The 19,770-nt window shown below is 41.6% G+C and overlaps 1 protein-coding gene across 2 annotated transcripts in view; it reads left to right on the top strand.

Moving 5' to 3' along the window:
• Positions 1-389: 389 nt before the first annotated feature.
• spidr (scaffold protein involved in DNA repair) overlaps positions 390-19,770 on the top strand; it is a 34,901-nt gene continuing 15,520 nt past the window's right edge. For both annotated transcript variants that reach the window (XM_083991532.1, XM_083991533.1), the window contains exons 1-10: positions 390-553; positions 904-1,065; positions 1,870-1,933; positions 2,366-2,554; positions 3,262-3,404; positions 6,245-6,480; positions 7,627-7,730; positions 9,240-9,459; positions 14,316-14,520; positions 15,478-15,722. In XM_083991532.1, coding sequence (XP_083847658.1) covers positions 539-553; positions 904-1,065; positions 1,870-1,933; positions 2,366-2,554; positions 3,262-3,404; positions 6,245-6,480; positions 7,627-7,730; positions 9,240-9,459; positions 14,316-14,520; positions 15,478-15,722 — 1,583 coding nt within the window. In that variant the 5' untranslated portion in view covers positions 390-538. The remainder of the gene's footprint in view (positions 554-903; positions 1,066-1,869; positions 1,934-2,365; positions 2,555-3,261; positions 3,405-6,244; positions 6,481-7,626; positions 7,731-9,239; positions 9,460-14,315; positions 14,521-15,477; positions 15,723-19,770) is intronic.

The following is a 19,770-nucleotide window of genomic DNA, read 5'->3' on the forward strand; positions in this document are numbered from 1 at the left end:
GCAACAATTTACCAACGACCCCCCCCCCCCCCCCCCCCCTTTAAAAAGAATTAAGATTTTTTTTTTTAATATTTCTGTTATTTATACAATTTTAAGTAATAAAAACATGCAAAACATTTTTTACCATGCCTTAGTAATATTTCATGCAATAGAGGGCTAATAATATGTTTTGCAGAGAAGTAGTGAAAGGGAGGTAAGATGCATAGGCAGAAATAGACAAAGTCAAGTCAAGTAGACAATGAGTATCCCACAATAGACAGCTTTATTTCATGTGTTTAGATAAATCACAGCAGTGGAAACAAGCCATTCATTGAAAAGGGAAGCCTGCACCGAGGGGCCCCGCCCTCCTGCGGTCCACGCTGTTGAATAATCAAACACACCCCTTTTCAGATTGTGAAACCGCTGCAACTTTTTGTGTTGTTCATGTTTAGTTAGCAGCTGGGAAACCACCGCTCCTCAGCGATGGGTTAATGAAACAGAGCTGAATGTATGACACGTGAACAACAGCAGTGGTCTGAAGTTAGTTTACGCTGTCGCCATGTCCTCCAGAAAGGTAAGTTACCTGCCTGCTAACGAGCTAGCACGAGCTAACCTGCTAGCAGTTAACGCTAAACTCAGTGGCTAGTTAGCTTTAGCAACACACGTTATCCGCCCCTGCCCGCCCACAAATGAGTGGAGACCGTTAATATAATACATCCATGTTTATTATTAACACCAAAGTATAGTTAATCAATACCATTTGCACTGGTACGGCGGACCCCGGTAAAATGACTACCGCAGCATCACGGCTAACTTCATAGACGCTAAACTACAAAACCAGTCGTTTGTTTTAGTGAAGATTAACGTTTTTTTTTTGTTTTGTTTTGTTTTGTTACATCTGGTCCTCTCTGTACCTCTTTGCAGCGCAAAAAGCACTTCAAGGACATACAGTGTGTTTTCTTCCCGGATGATGTCGAACATAGTGGGCACAGAGTGGGGAGAGAGCCGCCGACACTTTCATCCGTGTCTTCGGCCAGAAGCTGGGAGAAGGCTGGAGACAGCTTTTTGGACACGCCGGCGATAAAGGTCAATACAGTTCAATAAAGTTTAGTGCATCCAGGGTATCTGCAGGCCTGTACAATGCAAAATAAGACACCAAAGGATGCAAAAAGTCTGACGTGTTCACAGGTGCTGAGAGCAACATTGGCATTGTCTTCTGTAATAACGCAAAAATAAATAGAAAAACAATTTCATTTTGATCTTTTAGTTGGTCAGTCCATTCCCCTATCTTCTGCCATTATTATGTGTGCAGGCATTGATGCTTTATGAGACAATGGGTCATAGGGGAGGCACTAATAATCGCAATGTAATCAAATTACAATATGCAATATCCAAATGGCAAGAGCTGCAGTTTTTCTTGTTAAAGGTTAAAATGTGCCACAACATTGCTGTACATTGTCTGCACCATAAGTGTTGTATTGCTACAGATACGCCCTGCCTAAGAAATCATATTCTCAAGAAGTTGAACAATTTAGATGACTGTTACAAGTTACAAATATGAACAGACATTTCATACAGAGGTCCTCAAGGGCCCTGGGATTCCTCCAGCCTCTGAACCTCTGCCCCAGAAGCCTTGTCAGTGGTTGGTACATGAGTGAATTATTTTTTATATACTTTAAAGATGTATGTAAGCAAAATGTGATCAAAACATCAGTGCGTTCATGTATTTAAATCATAATAAATACTTGTTGGCACTAGTTGTTTTTACATTATTCTTTGACCAGTATAACTAGTAAAGGTCTTAAATTTGATGAACACTCACATTATGAATTCACATTATTGCCCTATTGCACTAATATTGTCAATGATGTTGATCATTTCTTGTTGCAGAACCTCAAGTCATCAGGAAGAAAACTGTCCTCACTGAAAAAGTTAGCACAGACCCCTTCTTTAGGTAATTTATTGTTTAAACTAGTGGAGTGTTTCGGGCTGGGACGTATAGTGATGTGATATTTTATCATCAGTGTAATCACATTGTAGGCTTCTGCAGTATGGGACATTAGTAGCCCCACAGTCACCCATAATATCTGCACCCTTCATAAATTCTCTTTTTGGATAAATAAATCTCAAAATCCCTTTGGTGCAGAATCTAACAAAGTATTAAAAACTGTACTGTAAAAAAGTACTGAAAGGTAGCATTAAATTCTGGTTACTCTTCTAATCTTGTTCACCTATTCTTATTGTACTGTTTCTTTAAACAGATTTCAACTTCTCATTGGCTAGTTTAGACAGTTTAATGACGGCAGACTTCTTGTTTTATTTTCATTAGCTGTACTTGATAATAACTGTGATATCATCCCCTTATCTATGTGTTTGCCCAGTGCAGACCAAAACAAGGACCCGGTGGACATTGCGTGGAGCTCCAGTGACGGTGAACCGTCTGACGATGAGACACAGGAGCAGCATCAGTCCAGAGCTGCTGCACCGCAGCATCAACATCCTCATAGATCAGGGAGATCCATGGCTCCCATACAGTCTTACAGCAGAGACCTGTGCATGCGTTTTGCTGATAAAGGTAATTCAAGTCTGATGTCAAAGCTATGAAGTTCAACTTGTCAAGAGTTGACCTTTGTTTTTGGTTCAGTTTATTTGGCTCATTTTCAAGTTACACAGCTCAAATCTGCATGTAAATAAATAAAAAGAACAATAAATAATTGGAGGTTTTTGAAGTGGTGACAAATGAAATCAAAGCAAGTTTATCAAAGTCAAAAAACGTAAAGCTTGAGGCTTGGCTCAAGGCTAACTTTATTTTTCACTAGGAGCACAGTGGCCCCTAATTCAGAGATTTTTCATGCATGATCCTCACACACATTGGCCTGCCACCTGTAATGACAGACACCAGATCTTCCACGTTTCACCAGTGTTAAAAAAAACCAATCACAACAAAAAACAGCAAATTTCCTGGTTGCACATGTGCAAGTAGATGAAAATTTTACTTTCACCGTCTCAAAATGTAGGGGCAAAATGCCTGCATTTAGGGGCAGTCTGGAGCCCTGCCAGGTCCTTAACACAGTTCTTGTAAAGTTTGGCATTATGTTTTCTTAGTTAAATGAGGATAGTCTGATTGTTAGGTACAAATAGATTTATAGTTTACATTGGTGATGACACATTTGTTAAACTCAGGATGCACTTACTGGCTTTTTCCACAGTTTTTTTTTAGTTGTTATGCATTTGACTTGTGATTACAGCTAAACCATGATCTCCATCCTTCTCTCTCTTTAGATGAACTCTTTGTTATAGACACTGACAGTGATCTGGACGAGGCTGAGGAGGATGTTGAGAAGGACAGTGGGCAACAGATCTCAGACCGTGAATCAGAGTCCTCTAACGAGCAGCCACAGGAGTTGCTGCCTAAACCAGCAAATGTGAGTGAACTACACTTATTCTGATGGAAGATTAAAATAAAGACCTGCATGAAACGGATGCTTCACCCAACCAGCACCGGTCTGTTTGTGATGTCAACACTGCCATTTCGTTAAGGGTGCTATTCGTATCAGACGACACTAGGTGGGGCTATGCACCTTCGGAAACGCCGTCTCAACCCAATTTTCCTCAGATTATGGTCCAAAGTGTCAGAGCATGCAGTTATTGTAAGAGAATACATGTGTCAGTACTTTTCCTAGAGTGCGCCGAGACACCAGATAATGTTCTGTTTACTATGTGCATTCAACCTGGTGGGCTTTATTTTTAACTCTTGTTTACACTGAGTGAAAGGCTGTGTTGCCTGTTTTATTTAGAGTGATGTAAAATAGTTACAAAGTGTGTTTTGCTTCATGTCTTCATATAAGTTTTCAATTGTTTTGATATAATTTGTTTTAGTTGCATGTTTAACCATTGCTCCACCAGATGGAGTATTGCTGAGTGTTTTTAATGACCTTAAAGGGCCTGACAGGCTCAAACCAGTAGGTGCACTCACTATTTTATAGATTCAGGCTCCAAACTGTCAAAGTTCAAAAGCTGCGGTAGCAATAAAACACTGAGAGACTGTGGCAGGGGCATGCTTATACACTAACATGCAGTGAAATGTCTCATGCAGTAGTTAGTGTGTTCAAGATAAAGAATTTCTGTTGTATTTAAATGGAGACACTGTTTTTTGAACTAAAAATGAACTAAACATTTTCTAATTCAATGGAGTAAAAACATTATAGTCTAGCTTTACACAGCTACACAGACTAAATCAATAATTATCTATTATTGTTGAATAAGTGCCACATATTCTGTGATTTCAGACTTCTCATATGTGGGGATTTGTTGCTAATCTTGCTATTATTTGACAATAGATTGAATATTTTTGAAGTTTGGGCCGGAAAAAATCAGTTTAATGTAATAAAGTGCATGCACTACTCATTTACTTACTGCTCTTGTACTATTTCATTAACGTGTTATCTTTGGAGTCTGTATTTTTCTTGTGGGTCCACCTGTACACTCTGGAGGATTGGATTGACTGTTGTTCTGAGAAGTCATTCAGGAGCAGTGTTTGTTGAAGGCAGGGCTGGTAGGGAGAGAATGTACAAGGTGTGGTGAAGTCGTTCTGCTCAGGTCCAGGACCACACACGTGGGTTGTCGCAGCACACACTACAACTTGTAATTGATCGACTAGATGTGGCCAAATTGCTGAGGTGATGCGGTTGTCTAGATAGCGGTTTATGAAAATGTCATTGAAGGAGGGTAGCTCTAGTTTAACCCAGTAATCACTGGATCCATCACATCACAGCGCAACACCGTGCCCACTAATTAAACTCTAGTGAAGTGAAGCAGTGAAACGCAGGATGAATTTCACTAACCACTGTCTTGTGACGAAGCTCTTGAGTTTGCAGGCTGTTTGTAGAGAGGAAGCCCGTTGACAGATTAACATCACTCCCACAGACCCTGCTACTTCCTTTTGTCACAATTTAATTTGCTGCTATCAGCTCTATGGTGTCAAAGAAGATTTAAGATCCCCTTTAACAGGACGCTTGTGGTCAGAGGCCCACGAGAAAGACAGACACTTTAGGGTCTTAGTTCTCAAATATGATTGTGTAGGAATGTATGCATGTGGTCTTTTTGACAGGTTGATTAGTTATCATTCACTCACTGTAACGGTGATATTTGTCAATGCAGCAGGTGCATTTAGTATGTGCCTACGCCCATTGATCATTATATTCCAGTGTTTTCATTTTGTCATGCAAACAGTAGATTTCCATTTAATTAAAACAACAGAATCTAAAAATCTAGTTTGACTTTTTTTTTTTTTTTAGTTGTTTTCTGCCGGGAAAGAGTGCTTATATGTTGCCAATTGTAAATCAAACCGGATCTAACAGGATACAGAGGGGGAACATCCCAGTCCAAGTCAGAGTTTATTACTCCAGATAAATGCATGGCTGACTCACTTGATGTATGTCTGCCAGATTTTTGTGTTATTGTACTAGCGCTGCGAGGGGATAGGCGGAGCTGTGAGGGCTACTTTGCATTTCAAGATCGACAAGGATGGCCACTTCCCAAACCAAGTGTGTTGCTCCGTCCGAGGCCCCCGAAGTACAACCTCCACCGCGTCAGGTTTTTGCCAGATCAGGGCCGTGTCAACATTGCGGGGACTATAAAAGTCTTTTTTACTACTGTTTGTCCAGGAAAACATGCAAGTGGATGAGCCTGCGCTGAGCTGTGCACTTACAATGCTTTCAGTGCCGGGTGAAAACATTTTTGAGCCGGGGCCAGGAACATAGTGTTCCTTTTTCTCTGTGGCTGGTTAGAGTGTGACGTTTGCTGGCACGCTGCCTAGCAGGGTCAAGTTGATTCAAATAAGACAGCACGTTGGCTGACAGAGGCTGGTATGCTGGTCTTGTCAGCACATGACAAGAACTCAGGTTTCTCATGGATTTTTCCATGAGAACTGATCCCCTCAGGTGTATTTATCAGTGATGCAGCAAAAAAGATTGTTTTGTTACCATATCTTGTTCATTAATCAGCCTGTACGTATAATATGTTGTCGTCGGCAGCATCAATATGTGTATTGATTTGTATTCCATCTCAAATGACTCATTATTAATTTACTGAAGCTCAGGCCACTTAAAGCATTTAAAGTCCCTCTGATATATACTGGTACATTTATGAAAACAATATTTTAAAACTGGGTCAAATTGGGTCACGTTATCGTTTTATTGTTTATTTATTTTATTGTGTGGTTGTTATTATGATCAGTCGATAATAATAATAACCTTATCCCTAGGTGGCGGAGCTGGAGATCTCAGGCTATGTGTCTGATGGAGAAAACATTGGTGATACAATGGCCCTGAGCCGACTGGACTCTGAGAGCTCTCCGCTCCAAACTGGTGAGGGCAGCAGAAGGTCAGTCAGTGACTGGGTCAGATCCGCTCAGGCGATGCTGCAAACACCTCAGAAACCTCTGGAAAGGCAGTCCAAGACTCCCGAGGACTCCGCCAAAAAGAAAAGGAAGTTTCAAAGGTTGGAAAATGATGCTCAAGTCACATTTGTGATGCACAGATCAAGGTTTTTCCCTCTTGTGTGAGATATGCAAACTAGTATTAGTTTTCATATCTCAACTCTGGCTAACTGATCCCCGATCCGATACCAGCGCCCCCTCCTTCCACCCAAGTTAAAATTCTGTGTTAACTTATTAAGGTCATTTTGATGCGAGGCTACATGAGGTCAGCGATAGCTGTGGGACAAAAAGCTGACTCAGCAGCAACTTGACAGTTGTAAATTACAGGCTAAATATTTAATTTTACGAGATGACTCCATGACATTAATGGAGAAACTGTAATTACTCATGTGAATCTACTCGGTGCGCTCATACCTCATGTTGCATACACACACATCCAGTGGCCACATTATTAGGTACACCTGTAAAATCTTTTGGGAGTGCGTCACAACAGCACAGCCATGCACCTCACATTTACAACGATGATATTATTCAGTTCACATTTTAATTTAACTCTACACTTATCATTGAGGAATGGAAATTGTAATGGAAATTCTTCATAGTGAGAGGTGTTACTAGTGTGTTGCCCACCCCATGAGGCACAAAGATAAGGAGGCGGAACACTGGAAACACATTTCTACGTAAGTACAGTCAAGTAACTACCTACAACTTCATGTACATTACAATCTATAAAAATGTATCATCAAACATGATCATCTTCATGAATTTACATTTTGTGGCAGATGTGTCATATTGAATAAAGAGGCCAGAGAGGTGTGTGTCAGGCTTGAGTGTAGGCGGAGTAGAAAAACCAGACAAGATGCATAACTTTTAGTCAGGTGACAGTCGAACTATGGCTGCAATGTTTCCAAACTAGAACTAGATGATGAAAGGGACACCTGGTGTCATGGCTGCTAAATGTCACTGGCACCTTGAAGCCTCTGTAAATCTGACAGATGGCAATCTGTAGTCTTCGACAGCTTGTTGTTGTTGTCAGCATCAGAAAATCTCTCTTTTTTTCCCCTTTGCATTGTGCACCTCTTCACGGAGTATTTGCAATGTGATTTATCTCATCGCATCATCTATATCTGTGTGTGTCTTTGTGTACTTGTGTGTGTGTGTGTGTGTGTGTGTGTGTGTGTGTGTGTGTGTGTGTGTGTGTGGCACAGTGGAGGTTTTGCTGAGAGGCTGAATCGCCTGCAGTGCAGACAGAGGTCAGCCATCAGCTTCTGGAGGCACCAGTCCGTCTCTGATACTTCAGCACCAGCGACAGGTGACCCAACATCGCACCAAACTACTGCATTTTCACATCACATTACGTCGCCGAGTCGACCCACAAATACACACTTCAGAGTCACCATTCAAGTTTAACAATGAACTTTGATTTGTGAGTGGGATGAAGCCGTCTCTCTTAGCAGGTGTGATCACATGGAGAGGCCGCGCTGAGGAAGTGCTGGCTGTAGGCTGCGGCTCTGAACTGTGAACTCAGTATGTAGGTGACAGGAAACTGCTTGCCTAGTTCTTTTGTTTGTCTTGTTTCTTTTTTCCTTTCCGTGGTGTACCAAACCACTTGTGCTGCGTCGTTTTAAAGCATCTCCTTATAATAGGACACGAGCAGTGGCTCAAAAGTGACAGTTGATTGTGGAAAAGCAAAAACACCCACTCGATGCAGCTTAAGAGTTTGCGGTCAGTCGGTGGTTTTATTCGTGTAAATAGTTTAACAGGGTTAAAATGTGGAGGGTTATGCTAACTTGACCTCATTTTAAATCAGTATTTGTTGCAATGAAGATTCCTGGTTCTGTTGATCTATTTAATATAGATCTATTTATCTATTTAAGACGAACATGTTGTTTTATGGATTATCAGCAAGTTTGTTCATTTTCAACTATTCCACTTCCTGACACATTCTTACTAATAACAACACTCTGACACAACATGATCGTACCTCTGTAGGACACCTGTTTATCTTGGTTGTAGTAGTTTTGGCGTGTGATGTAAGAGCACTCGCACTTGCACATGTAGGAGGCCCTTTGATTTGTTTCCTGACATAATGCTCTGCCTGCGACTTATCAGATCATTATAGGTCAAGAGGAGGACTCTGGTACTATCTGCATCTTGGCCCACTGCCTGAGGTTGTTCTGCTGATTTTGTAACCTGGGACCTAAACACACTGAGCACAAATGAAGCACTTAACATTCATGTTTGGACAAATGCATGTTAAAACTCAATAGCTCTCCAGCGATTTATGCTTATCATATTAACCCCCCCCCCCCCGCCCCCCCACTGTGGCCACATTCAGGGATTTACATACCGAGACATTGACACTGAACTGCAAAGGCTGTCAGCTCTTGCAGTTGCAGTTTTCATGTTTCAGTGCATTCGGGTTTACACACAAAATTTACATACAGCCGTGTTGCTCTTATCTATTAGGTGTATGATTTCCAGCTTCAGGGCAGTGTCTGGATTTGCTCTTCTCAATTATCTGTCGACTTTATTGTCCAGGCCAAAAGCAGAGTCAGAGCCATGGTAAAATTCCAAACATTTGCACATTCATCCAGTGGGATTTACTCCGTTTCATATCCACCTCAGCCTGAGTCACTAACAGCTTCACAGTTATGCAGTGCAAATTGTTCTGATGCTAAAAGTGAATTACTCTCGTAATGCATAATGAGTCCCACAGGGAGCAAGAGTCCGTGAGAGCACGAGTACACTCTGTACACAGACACACGCTGAAATGGACGCACACACAAAACATCTGTGTTGTTGTTGCTCTGCTCTCCAGTGGACAGGCCTGGTGTGCTGGTGCTGGAGGTGCTGGAGGTTCAGGAGGAGTGCAGCATGCAACTGGCGCACTGCGAGCTCCACCAACCCCCCGGCCGGGGCCACCAACACAGCAACCCCGGCTCTGAGGAGAGAGCTCGTACGCTGGTGTTATTCAACAGAGAGACCGCAGCCCAGCTGATGCCTGCACCCAGAGATATTGTTCACATTTACCCGCCATGGTGAGAGGATTCAATACGTGTCACCCTAAAATGTGACCTATTTGCTCATTATTACTTCCCCAGGATGTTTGACCCCAACTGTGCAGAGCAATGCATGTGCAAACTTTTACAGCACTTTGGAAACCTGCAGTGCATTGGTAAATACTGGGTTTTTAAGGTAGAATGAGTAGATGTAATTAAATTAATTGCACAAAAAAGATATTACTACACAGAGCCACACTTCCAAGTCAGTCAAACACAGGAAATAAACATATAAAACAAGAACCCAATTCTGACAGCACCATCTCAACAATGCTGGTTCAGCCCATGAGCATAGCACCGGCCAATTGTAGATAGCTGAAAAGAAAATCACATTTTGTGCATGCACACATACAACTGCTTATATGTGGGTATTTGGAGGCGGGCAGCAGACTCTGAAATTGGCTGCTGTCAAAGCACCAACTGCAGGAAAAACTCTGATCTTGTAAGATTCAGTAACAATGACCACTGATAACTGTTTCCCAGTAATCGTTTGGTCACTAGAGAAAAATGCATGTCATAAAAGATGAATGACTTTTTTTTTTTCTTTTTGTCCACCCAACATTTAAAAAGAAAAGCTATCAGCTTACTTGCTGATTCATTTTCTGTTGATTGGCTATTGATTTATTGTCTTGCATTTCCTTTTTTCATTCTAAAGTTACTCATTCCTTGGCAGGCGATCAAAAAAAACTACACAAAAAAGACAAGTGTTAGCAGCAGTTGCACAATACAAGACTGACAAGCGCTCACAAAATAATGCTGAGGAGGCACAATTGTGGACTGCAGATGAATATGCTCATTAAGCACGGAAAAACACAAATTTTGTAATAATGTTGCAGCAATCATAATTAAAGCTAATTATTTGGGCTTTTAAGCATCAACATCATGTTCTGAGCTCACAAGATAGAGCAGCAAAGGCCCAGATGTGAAGAACAATCCCTCACATACGGAGCGGTGGGGGGTGGGATGGGGGTGGGATTGTTTTGGAGCTGGCGCAGGCAGCAACAGTTGACTCCAGCTGTTGGGAGTTTGCGCTCAGAGTGCTCTGGAATATCCAGGCTGGCGGAAGCGCAGGGGCCTCCTCTGCGCTCTGACGTCACGAACAGCTCCAGGGAATGCTTCACATTCCTCTTCCTGGCAGTAGTTAGGTCATTTCCAGCAAAGCCGGGGAAAAAACACAGTAGGATTATTTTTTGGAGCATTTGGGAGCAGAGAGTGGAGGGAGCCAGAGGGCTGAGATTGAAAACACATGGCGGTTTGAGAGTATCTCTGGCTTTTGCACCTCTCCCCTCCATGTTGTATTCTATTCCTGAAATCACAAAATAGAGCTGAGACCCCCTCTCCACCCACCCTTAAAAAAAACAAAAAAAAAAACACATCCAATTATTCTTTCAAAGAATTACTTCTCATGTGAACATGCATCCTTTAATCCTCTCTGAGAGCAAATTACTTTCAGAAGTTACTGCATTTGGTTTACATTTTAAATCGATCAATAATTTAACTCAATAGAAAGTCTCTGAATCATAACAAAACAAACACCATCGGGAAAAGCCGATGACAAACTACATGATCTGTAAGGAGACACTAGTTGATCCAACTTTTTTACAGCCACAGGAAAGGCCAGAGTGGAAAAACCCAGAATTCAGACCATCGACATGGCTAGTAAAATTCCTCTTATGAGTTTCCTGTGTGACACTCGAAGGTTCTACCTCCCCCGTAATTCCTGCAGTGAGTAGGTTGGCTCCTCCCACCTCCCACGCCTCGTTGTGAGTGTGGGCCACGGACTGAGCGGAAATACCTGCAGGGATTATTCACTTACGAGCTGTGACGCCAGCAGCCGGGGCCACTCCTTAACCCAGCTACCTGTCTGATGATGACAGCTGCCCACTCACCTGCTCACCGTGGGGTCACACTTCCTGTACGGGCGTTGTACCTGTTTCTGTGAACAGTACGTTCCGCTCTGCCAACACTGAACTAAAGCCTCTATTGATGACTGATCGCTGCTCAGATATTGAAGTGATAAAGTCGCTAACAGGCTCAATCATAACCTGAGCTCTTGTTTTGGGTGTTTCACAGGTGAGATAAGTATGCATGTATCATGTTTGGAAACTGGAGCAGCAGTGATGAGAGAAGTATTCATACCATTACTAAGTAGCACAACCGCAGTTAGAAAAAATAAAACTTGAAGTCCCTCATTCAAAATTGTGTCAAAATTTAAAGTCCTCATCATGATAAATCAATATGATAAAGTGTATATTCTTATATTGTTAGATCATTAGTACTGATTCATGTAGCATAATTGAATATATAATATTTTAGTCACATATTATAAACTGATCATTTGATTTCTAAATAAAAGATACACATCAAATAAGTCAAGTCAGGTGTGGTGGTGGAGTGATGTAATTTAGTAGAGTTGTTATTATTAAAAGATAATAAAATGGAAACATTCAAGTGCAGTACATATATCTGAATATTGTACTGAAGTTCAGCGCTAATGTTATCACTTTTTTTACCCATTGTAAAACAAGATAGTAGAGTTTCAGCACTGCTGCTCTCTGGGGGTATTTTATGGATATCTTCTCGCACTGCTACAGGTTCTTTAATGCCTCCGTGGTAGTGACCGTCGTGGCCAGAGGCATTTTGTCTTCATCACGTCCTTCCGTCCCTCCGCTCCATTCTCGTGAATGGAATATCTTTGTGACGACTCGAGGCCTTAAGGCAGTTTCTTGACATTTCATACAGAGGTACGGTCCAACCCAAAGGTGAACTGATTACATGTCGGCGGTCATGTCAAGGTAACTGTGATCGCACAAAATGCATGTTTTGACCATAACTCAAGAATTGACAGGCTTATTGAGCATAACTGGATGATTGGACAAAGTATTACAACCACGAGGCAGTAATTCTAGTTTTCCAATTATAACTTTTATTAATTACCTTCTCTTCTCTATGGATGCAAACAATGAAAAAGAGCCTATCTCACAAGTTAAGGGTGCTTTAAATTGCATCCACTTACAAAATTCCTCCTTGCATTTATAATGGAATTAACTCATTCCATGAACACCCATAGGTGTGGAATATAGTACAAAAACTTCTGTACCCAGCTAATGTTAACATATAAATGACTCAAAATTATTCGCTGTCAAAAAGTCTAATTTTCGGTTGACTGACTAATAGATGAGTCACGTTTGTGTCTGCACTGGCATGGAGAGGTACACAGTATGTACTCCGTTTGGCTAATGCATAATACTTTAATTCACCTTGCTTAACGACACAAGTACTGAGGTGGAACAATGTGAGGGACTGTATGTGCAGTGTAACTAAGGACAAATAACACAGCAGTAAATTCTACCCTTGAGAAGTTTAGGCGTCAAACTACAGCGTCAGATAGATATAGATATATATATATATATATAGATCGACTGTGATGTTGTAGTTTGTACACACCTGTGCGTTAAGTCAAACTTGTTCTGTTTAAATATCTTTAATACTGCATTGTATTTATGTGTATATATATTTATATATGTATAATTACTCTTAATACCTAGTGCACATCAAAAATGGTAAAAAAAAAAAAAAATCAACAAAATGACAAACTGCAGCCTTCACTATTACTATAGAATTAAATCAGAACCTCTCTACGGTAGCTCTCTTAAAACCGAAACTGAGCTTTTTAACCTCCATCAAGGGCAGGGCACACACAGCTACATTTCCTTTTAGGACGGTGTACCTGAACCTGGCAGCTGTGTGTATATAATAATTTGGTTTCTAAATATCCTTATCCCTTCTTGTTATCACTGTATGTCCAAACAAATCTCCTTTTTTCTTCCTCCTTATCAGTGTGTTTAATTTCTTTGGTTCAGCTATCACCACAGTTCTGGGACGAGCTGAGACGTGCACGGCAGTTCCAGTCACAGAGTGCACTTGGCTCTGAGTCAGTGATAAGCCATCATCACACCATTATCTTCTTCACATGTGGAAAAAATTAAGTCGTAACTCAAACCTGACTACAAACACCGTGCCATGTAATTATCTGGCTGTCGTTCAAGTTCTTTCACTCTCATGGTCCGTACCACTCAGGTGTGTGTCACTGGTGTGGTTGAGCTGAAACACTTGACCAGAAATGTTGCCTACGTGTTTTTTTTTTTTTTAAGGAGCAGTCCATCATCTCCTTCTTGGCACACACAGATGAATGAAATCTTCTCTGGTATCGTTAAAATTAAAGCGTAGCACAACAGCCCTTCAGGCCACACGTACGCACTCTGTGCATTTGATTTCTGTGTTTTTCATCAACAAACCCCTCAGCCTGTTTGATTGTGTCGGGTGTTGAAGTATTTTTCCACAGATGATGTCACATTTGGAAAATGTTCTCAATCAAGCTGTGCACTGCTGCGAGGTGTAGCCTTTTAAGAAGAGCCTCAATTACATGGAAAATGATGCTTTACCTCAGTGAAAGAGGACGAATGTATCCGTTGTGTATTTTAAGTTGCCTCGGAGGAGGTTAATGCATTTACACAGTGAACAGACCTGTGGAGGTGGCTGGCACCTTATCTGAGTTTGACATTCAAAAGTCTGGAGCTGTCAGCCCCCCTACGTTTTTGCAACAACCTATTCCGTTTAAAGTAAAATCTTGAGTTTTTGCGTCTGCTATCAACATTATCTCAACACGCTGACTGTTTATCATTGCCCAACACCTTAAAGATGCTTAATTTCACCATGAATTCAGGGAACCAAACTCAACTCAAATCTTTTGTGCCGTGCAATTGAAAAAGTCGAGTTGTATGATCAAAAGTCTTTGCTCTAAATCTAAAACTGGTTATCTTTGTTTCCTATAGGCAACATCTCTCTGTGGAGGGCTTCAGCTGCGATATTATTCTCAACACACACTTCAGCCAGAAAGTCGTCCCTGCTTCCAAACCCGCCAACATGGCCGCGTCAAGATGCTCACTCTCAGCGGAGAGACGCATGCCGTATTACTTGGGTAAAATATTCAGCCTGCTGGAGATGTGCAGGACCGCTGCAGAGAGCGACACCAGACAGGTGGGTATTTAGCTGCAACGTCTTGACGTTAAAGTCTTGTCTCTTGTCACCTTGTCATCCACTTTGCAAGTGCGTGAACACTTACAGTGAGACAGAAAACTGAAATCAATCCAATAAATTAGCATATAAACACAGCCTGTGTCGTGATAAACCCTCAGTGTTTAGCTTACAGGATTCTTTGGCGTCCAGCCATATGGTTTGGCTCAGGTTTAGTTGTTTATGCCTATAAAAATGAAACTGAATCATCACACACTGGGACGCTTGGTGTGCACTTTTCTTAAGAAGTTCAACTAATTCACAGGTGTAACTGTGTGAACAGCAGGTTTTGCTGCAGGGTTCACTGGGTTCATTTCACACTTCTTGTTACACAAAGAATAATAAACACGAGGCACCCAACCCACATCTGACAGTACAGGTACAGTCCGTCTCTGTTGCTTTAATATCAAGTCCTTGATTTATATGGATGTTTGATTTAGAACTCTGTTGCTTTTAGCAACTAACCCAAGTGAGCGAGAAACACAAGGAAAACATGGCACCATTGGCCACGCCCTTATTCTGAAGAAGATATGATTGTGATCTTTGTTGGCATTAAACTAGACATAGAGAAAACCATGGGCTAAGATTACTTACTGTTGAAGTATAACTGGATGATGCAAATGGCAATAACGATTACCATTCAATGTGATAATCAGCTCCTTATTTTGCAGTTTATTTGTTTGAGATATAAAATATGGTCAAAAAATGGATGAAATAACAATTAAAGAAACACCCAAATATTTAGTTTGATATCAGAGAAGATGAATCCAACAAATAATTCACATTTCATGGGCTGAAACCATAATGGGTTTTTACTTTAATAATTATTTAGAACTTTTTCCTAATCATAATTGGCCAACTGAATGGTTCAACTGTTATATGGAGTTTATGCAAGGTGTCATCTAATTTTCTCCTCTTCAGGATGCAGTCCCTGATGCTCTTTGCAGTTTTGGAGGTCCAGGGGTTTTGACAAAACACTGCCTTTCTCTCCTGGAAGCTATTGAGGGACTGGGCCAGGCTGGCTGCGTGGGGCAGGAAGTGGAGGTGGTTGTCCAGAGAGTTTTCTCCATCCCGGTGCCTGACAGCTCTGCTTTGTCCATCCTCAAACCCAGAGTTCCCACCAGGTCTTCCTCGGATCCTCCTCCAGCAGAGAAAGGGAAAACCAGGTACTGTTGGACAAGATGATGATAATTGGTGGCCCACTGAGGACCTTGGTTTTGTACTTGAAGCCAAAAGAGACTGGGAAAAATGAATCACATGTTATCTCCTGTGTATGATTCTCTCCCACAATCTAAATGACTCTTTTTTGTAAAAGATTGCATGCTGGTTTCCCTGGTCTCGGGCCTTGCATGCTTCTCCTTGGTGGCAGAATGTGTGTCTCAGTGGTTTAGCTATTGTTCACAGAGCAGCAGGCCCCACAAAGTGCTCACTCTGTCTCCAGCCATATGGCATTGCTTGACAAAGGACACAAATACTTCTAATTGAATCCAGCCCCTCTGAGAGATTCTGGCGAAGTCTCAGGAAAGACAGCATGATGTTTTCAGAATCTCGTGCACCAGAAAACAGAGTTCAACCCGTGCCCACTCACAGTCCGCTGGGTAGAACAGCTCTTAAAGAAAACACTAGTATATTTTACTATGGATGTAAAAATGTCATTCCTCTCTGCCGCAGGATTGCAAAAATATTCATAGTTGTGTTGAATGGATGGATTTTAACTTTGGTTAGTTAACCTGAAGTTGGAGACTGGGCCTTGCTTTTCATCGATTAATCGATCCGTCAATCAAGCTTCAGAAAATTGTTAGCTATTTCGACAACCAATTTATCATATAAAACGTCTTAAACATTTCCAAATAATTGCTAATTGTAGCTTCTCAGATGTGAGGAGTTTAGGTTTGGGTTGTAAACTGAATGAGTTGGTTGAAACAAACGAGATATGAAGTCTCTTAAAACTGTTTTTTGATATTTTATAGATAAACTGAAGAACCAAAAAATGAATCAGTAATCTGAGAATAAAGGTTGGATGCAGCCCTAGAAATGGACTATTATTTCTGTTTTGTTTTGTTTATTTATTTTATTTTTATTTTCACTCCACTTGGTGGCAGTGCAACAAGCTGTAAACAAAACACTGAGACATTAACTTATAAAGTTGTTATGATGAATTTCTTAGCCAACAGTTGCCTATTTATGTATTTAAAACACAGGGAGTTACATTAGTGTTTGTTTTTGTAGGCGTACTTTGGGCCAGCTGATAAATAAAATTTCCAAAATTTACTCTCTCGCCACTAAGTGGTCCAACATGGCCGCCAGCTAGTCGCTAAAAGTGCCGGTCTACAGTGTAGCGCCGGCAGGTTGTGTACTAAAAGATGCTAATTGTTCTGTTTAGTTGGATGATAATAATCTGTGGTTTTGTCTCTTGACACCGTTCCCATTATATGTTGTAATTGTTTCCATTGCAAACATAGTATTTTTTAGCACAGTCATATATTTCTTATTATCAGTCTTATCTTGATAAAAGCAAGTGCCTATTGTATCCAGTACGAGCTGTTCAGTGTCCTCTGTTGTTGAAACGACTTAGAGGTTCACTCGAGTGGTCTTGTTATAGTTAATGAATCAGTGACTGTTCTATTTGAAGCATGTCCAGAAGTTGCCTGGCCCTCCCCGAGCTTGTTGTTTTTGTCCTTTTGCTGAGTAATAAAAGTAAAGTATTGGTTTCTCTGAGTGGAGGGGCCCGAGGGGCGACTCTGTGGTGAGGGGAGGGAGAGCCCTGGTCAGCTGACAAGCTAACTGACTAAATGAGCAGCAGTTGTAATATGACACTCGCTCCTGCCATGCTGCTTCTGCGGCTGGTAAACAAACACCGCCCTCTGACCGGAAACTCTCCCGCCCCTTTCCTCTGTTTCTCTCTTAACTTGACCGGATTCAGCAGGCTCGGTCGGTAGTGAAAGGATGGAGGTGGGGCAGAGGTTAGGAGGTGATCACGAGGGCTCATGTTCAAAATATCTGGGTGACCATCCCCACATCTTGTGACAAGTCAGAACATTGTCTTCTAGAAAGTCCTCAACTTTTACCACATGTCTGCTTTTCTACATTTTCTGTTCTTTTCTTTTTTTTACCATTTAGTTTTTTCTATAGTTTAGTGATTGATTAAAGTAACTAAATGCCTGATGTCTTATAACGTTTGTGCCTTTTCATGAGGTGCTTTAGTTTGAATTGCTGTGCAGAAATAACAACATTCGGAACAACAATGTTTTGCTTTAAGTACTTTTCCAGGATGCATGTCTGCTCTGTGGAGAGCAGGGTAGTTTACTTCGCAGCCCACTGGCCTCATTCTGTATAAAGACAAGGACAGTTTGTGCCTCTCATGTTGTTTCCCCAGCCTTTATGACTCACTCCCCTGGTCAGCATGCTCATTTGATCCTTTTGTTGTTTAGCCTCTGTGTTAACACACAGGGGAGTGAGGCCAGTATGATATTTATGCCTGAAGAAGATGTTAAGTTCCCGTAAATTCAGAGAAGAATAAACAAGAAGATTAACTGTTTGCAGGAAGTGAGGAGAGGCTAGTTGTGTTTTTTTTTTTGGTGGAGAAGGAACACAATGTGCTGCAAGGATCCTGTTACAACCGTGTTTATCGCTCTGCCTGCACTGATTGGTGGACAACGCATAGGAAGGAATCCCGCCTGTCCGCCCCCCACCAATGAGGCCTCTCTGCTGTATTCTCAATGTGCGGGTCGCTTACTTAGTGTGTTGCCAAGTAATGTTCATGTGCGTGGGCTTGCATGCGTACACGGTGTGACTGTGTGCGCGCGTGTGTGTGTGAAGGAGCGTGTGTGTATGTGTTTGCACAGACTCAGTGGATCGTAGTTCCTGGAAAGAAACCTGAGTTGCTGAGAATTTTCTGTGATCGCTCACAATAACAAATTCCTGAAAATGGTCTGTGACTAAAACTGGCCAATGGCAGAGGTTTTTTAGGAGTGAGGGGTCACTGTTTGAGGAAGTGGGGCTGTGAACGGCTAAAAGGAGGGGACTGCACAGAGCTGTGGTTGTTTATGTCAAGCTGGTACCACCACAAGTCTCATCGCCCTTTTCTTTTCTGTCTGTCAAGTGTCTTATCAGTTTTCACACCGAGCTTTTCTCAAGTTCCAACAAGCTCCACTTAAAGTGAAAGTGAATTTACACTAACAGTCAAAAGTTTAGAAGAAGTTTGGGAATTTTCATCCCTCCCTTTTTTTTTTCAAGTGAATATCTTTAAACAGCACAAACAATCATCTGTACATTAAAAAAAATCCCCCCAAACTGTAAAACCATTTATATTTCTTTATAAAAACAAGACTTTTCTGGGAATAAGAACTGGTTAACTGGTTAGATGAAATTACTTTACCCTTTGATGCATTATTAGGACAATACTGCACTGCAGGAAGTAGTAGGCTATTTCATATTGCAAAAAGGTGAGAGAAAGACAGACGGGTTGGCCAGGGCTCCGCCCAGATCAAAAAAGAGCATGATGGATAGCAGGGTTGTGAAGAAATCTTTTCTTTCTTTTTTTCCCTCTTGCTAAGTAGCAAATTATAGCATCAGTACAAAGCCACCAACCAAGTGTCAAACCTCCAAGCCAACATGGAAGTACCAAAAATGACACTACTTTAAATGGCCACTCGAGGCCAACTCCTAAAGTGAGTCAGTCCCCATAAACTCACATGCCACTATGAAGTCATCATGTTTGCTGCCTGGTACAAAAAAACAGTTTTGGTCTCAGCAGCTAATTTTCTCCTTCATGATGATGATGATCATCATCATCACCATCAACTTGTTTGGATCTCATTTAGGCTTAAAGCAGATATCAGCTTCACGGCCGTTTCGGCTAATGCTGCGTTCAAGGCAGGCTTTTGAAACCGTAAGTTACAGCTTCAAGTCACAACTACGACTTGGTAGCGTTCCAGGTAACCCGTAGCTCGTGTTTTTACCATCCTGTTGTCTGTGAAAGTTCCCTATAACGGCCACTCGTAACTTCAGACCCGTGAACTCGTACCAGATCGAACTGGTATGACTTCACAGGAAGGAAAAACACAAAGTACGAGTTTCTTTGAACGCACCATGAGTTAGCAGCCCCCGCCCTTGTCAGGCATCAATTGGTCCTCGTGCTACGTCACCACATTCACGCGCATCCCTTGGCTGCACACACAGCCCTTCATGCCGTTCTCTCTCCTCATTGGATAA

This window comes from Trachurus trachurus (genome assembly GCF_905171665.1).
Source record: "Trachurus trachurus genome assembly, chromosome: 17".
In the NCBI taxonomy this organism is placed as follows: Eukaryota; Metazoa; Chordata; class Actinopteri; order Carangiformes; family Carangidae; genus Trachurus; species Trachurus trachurus.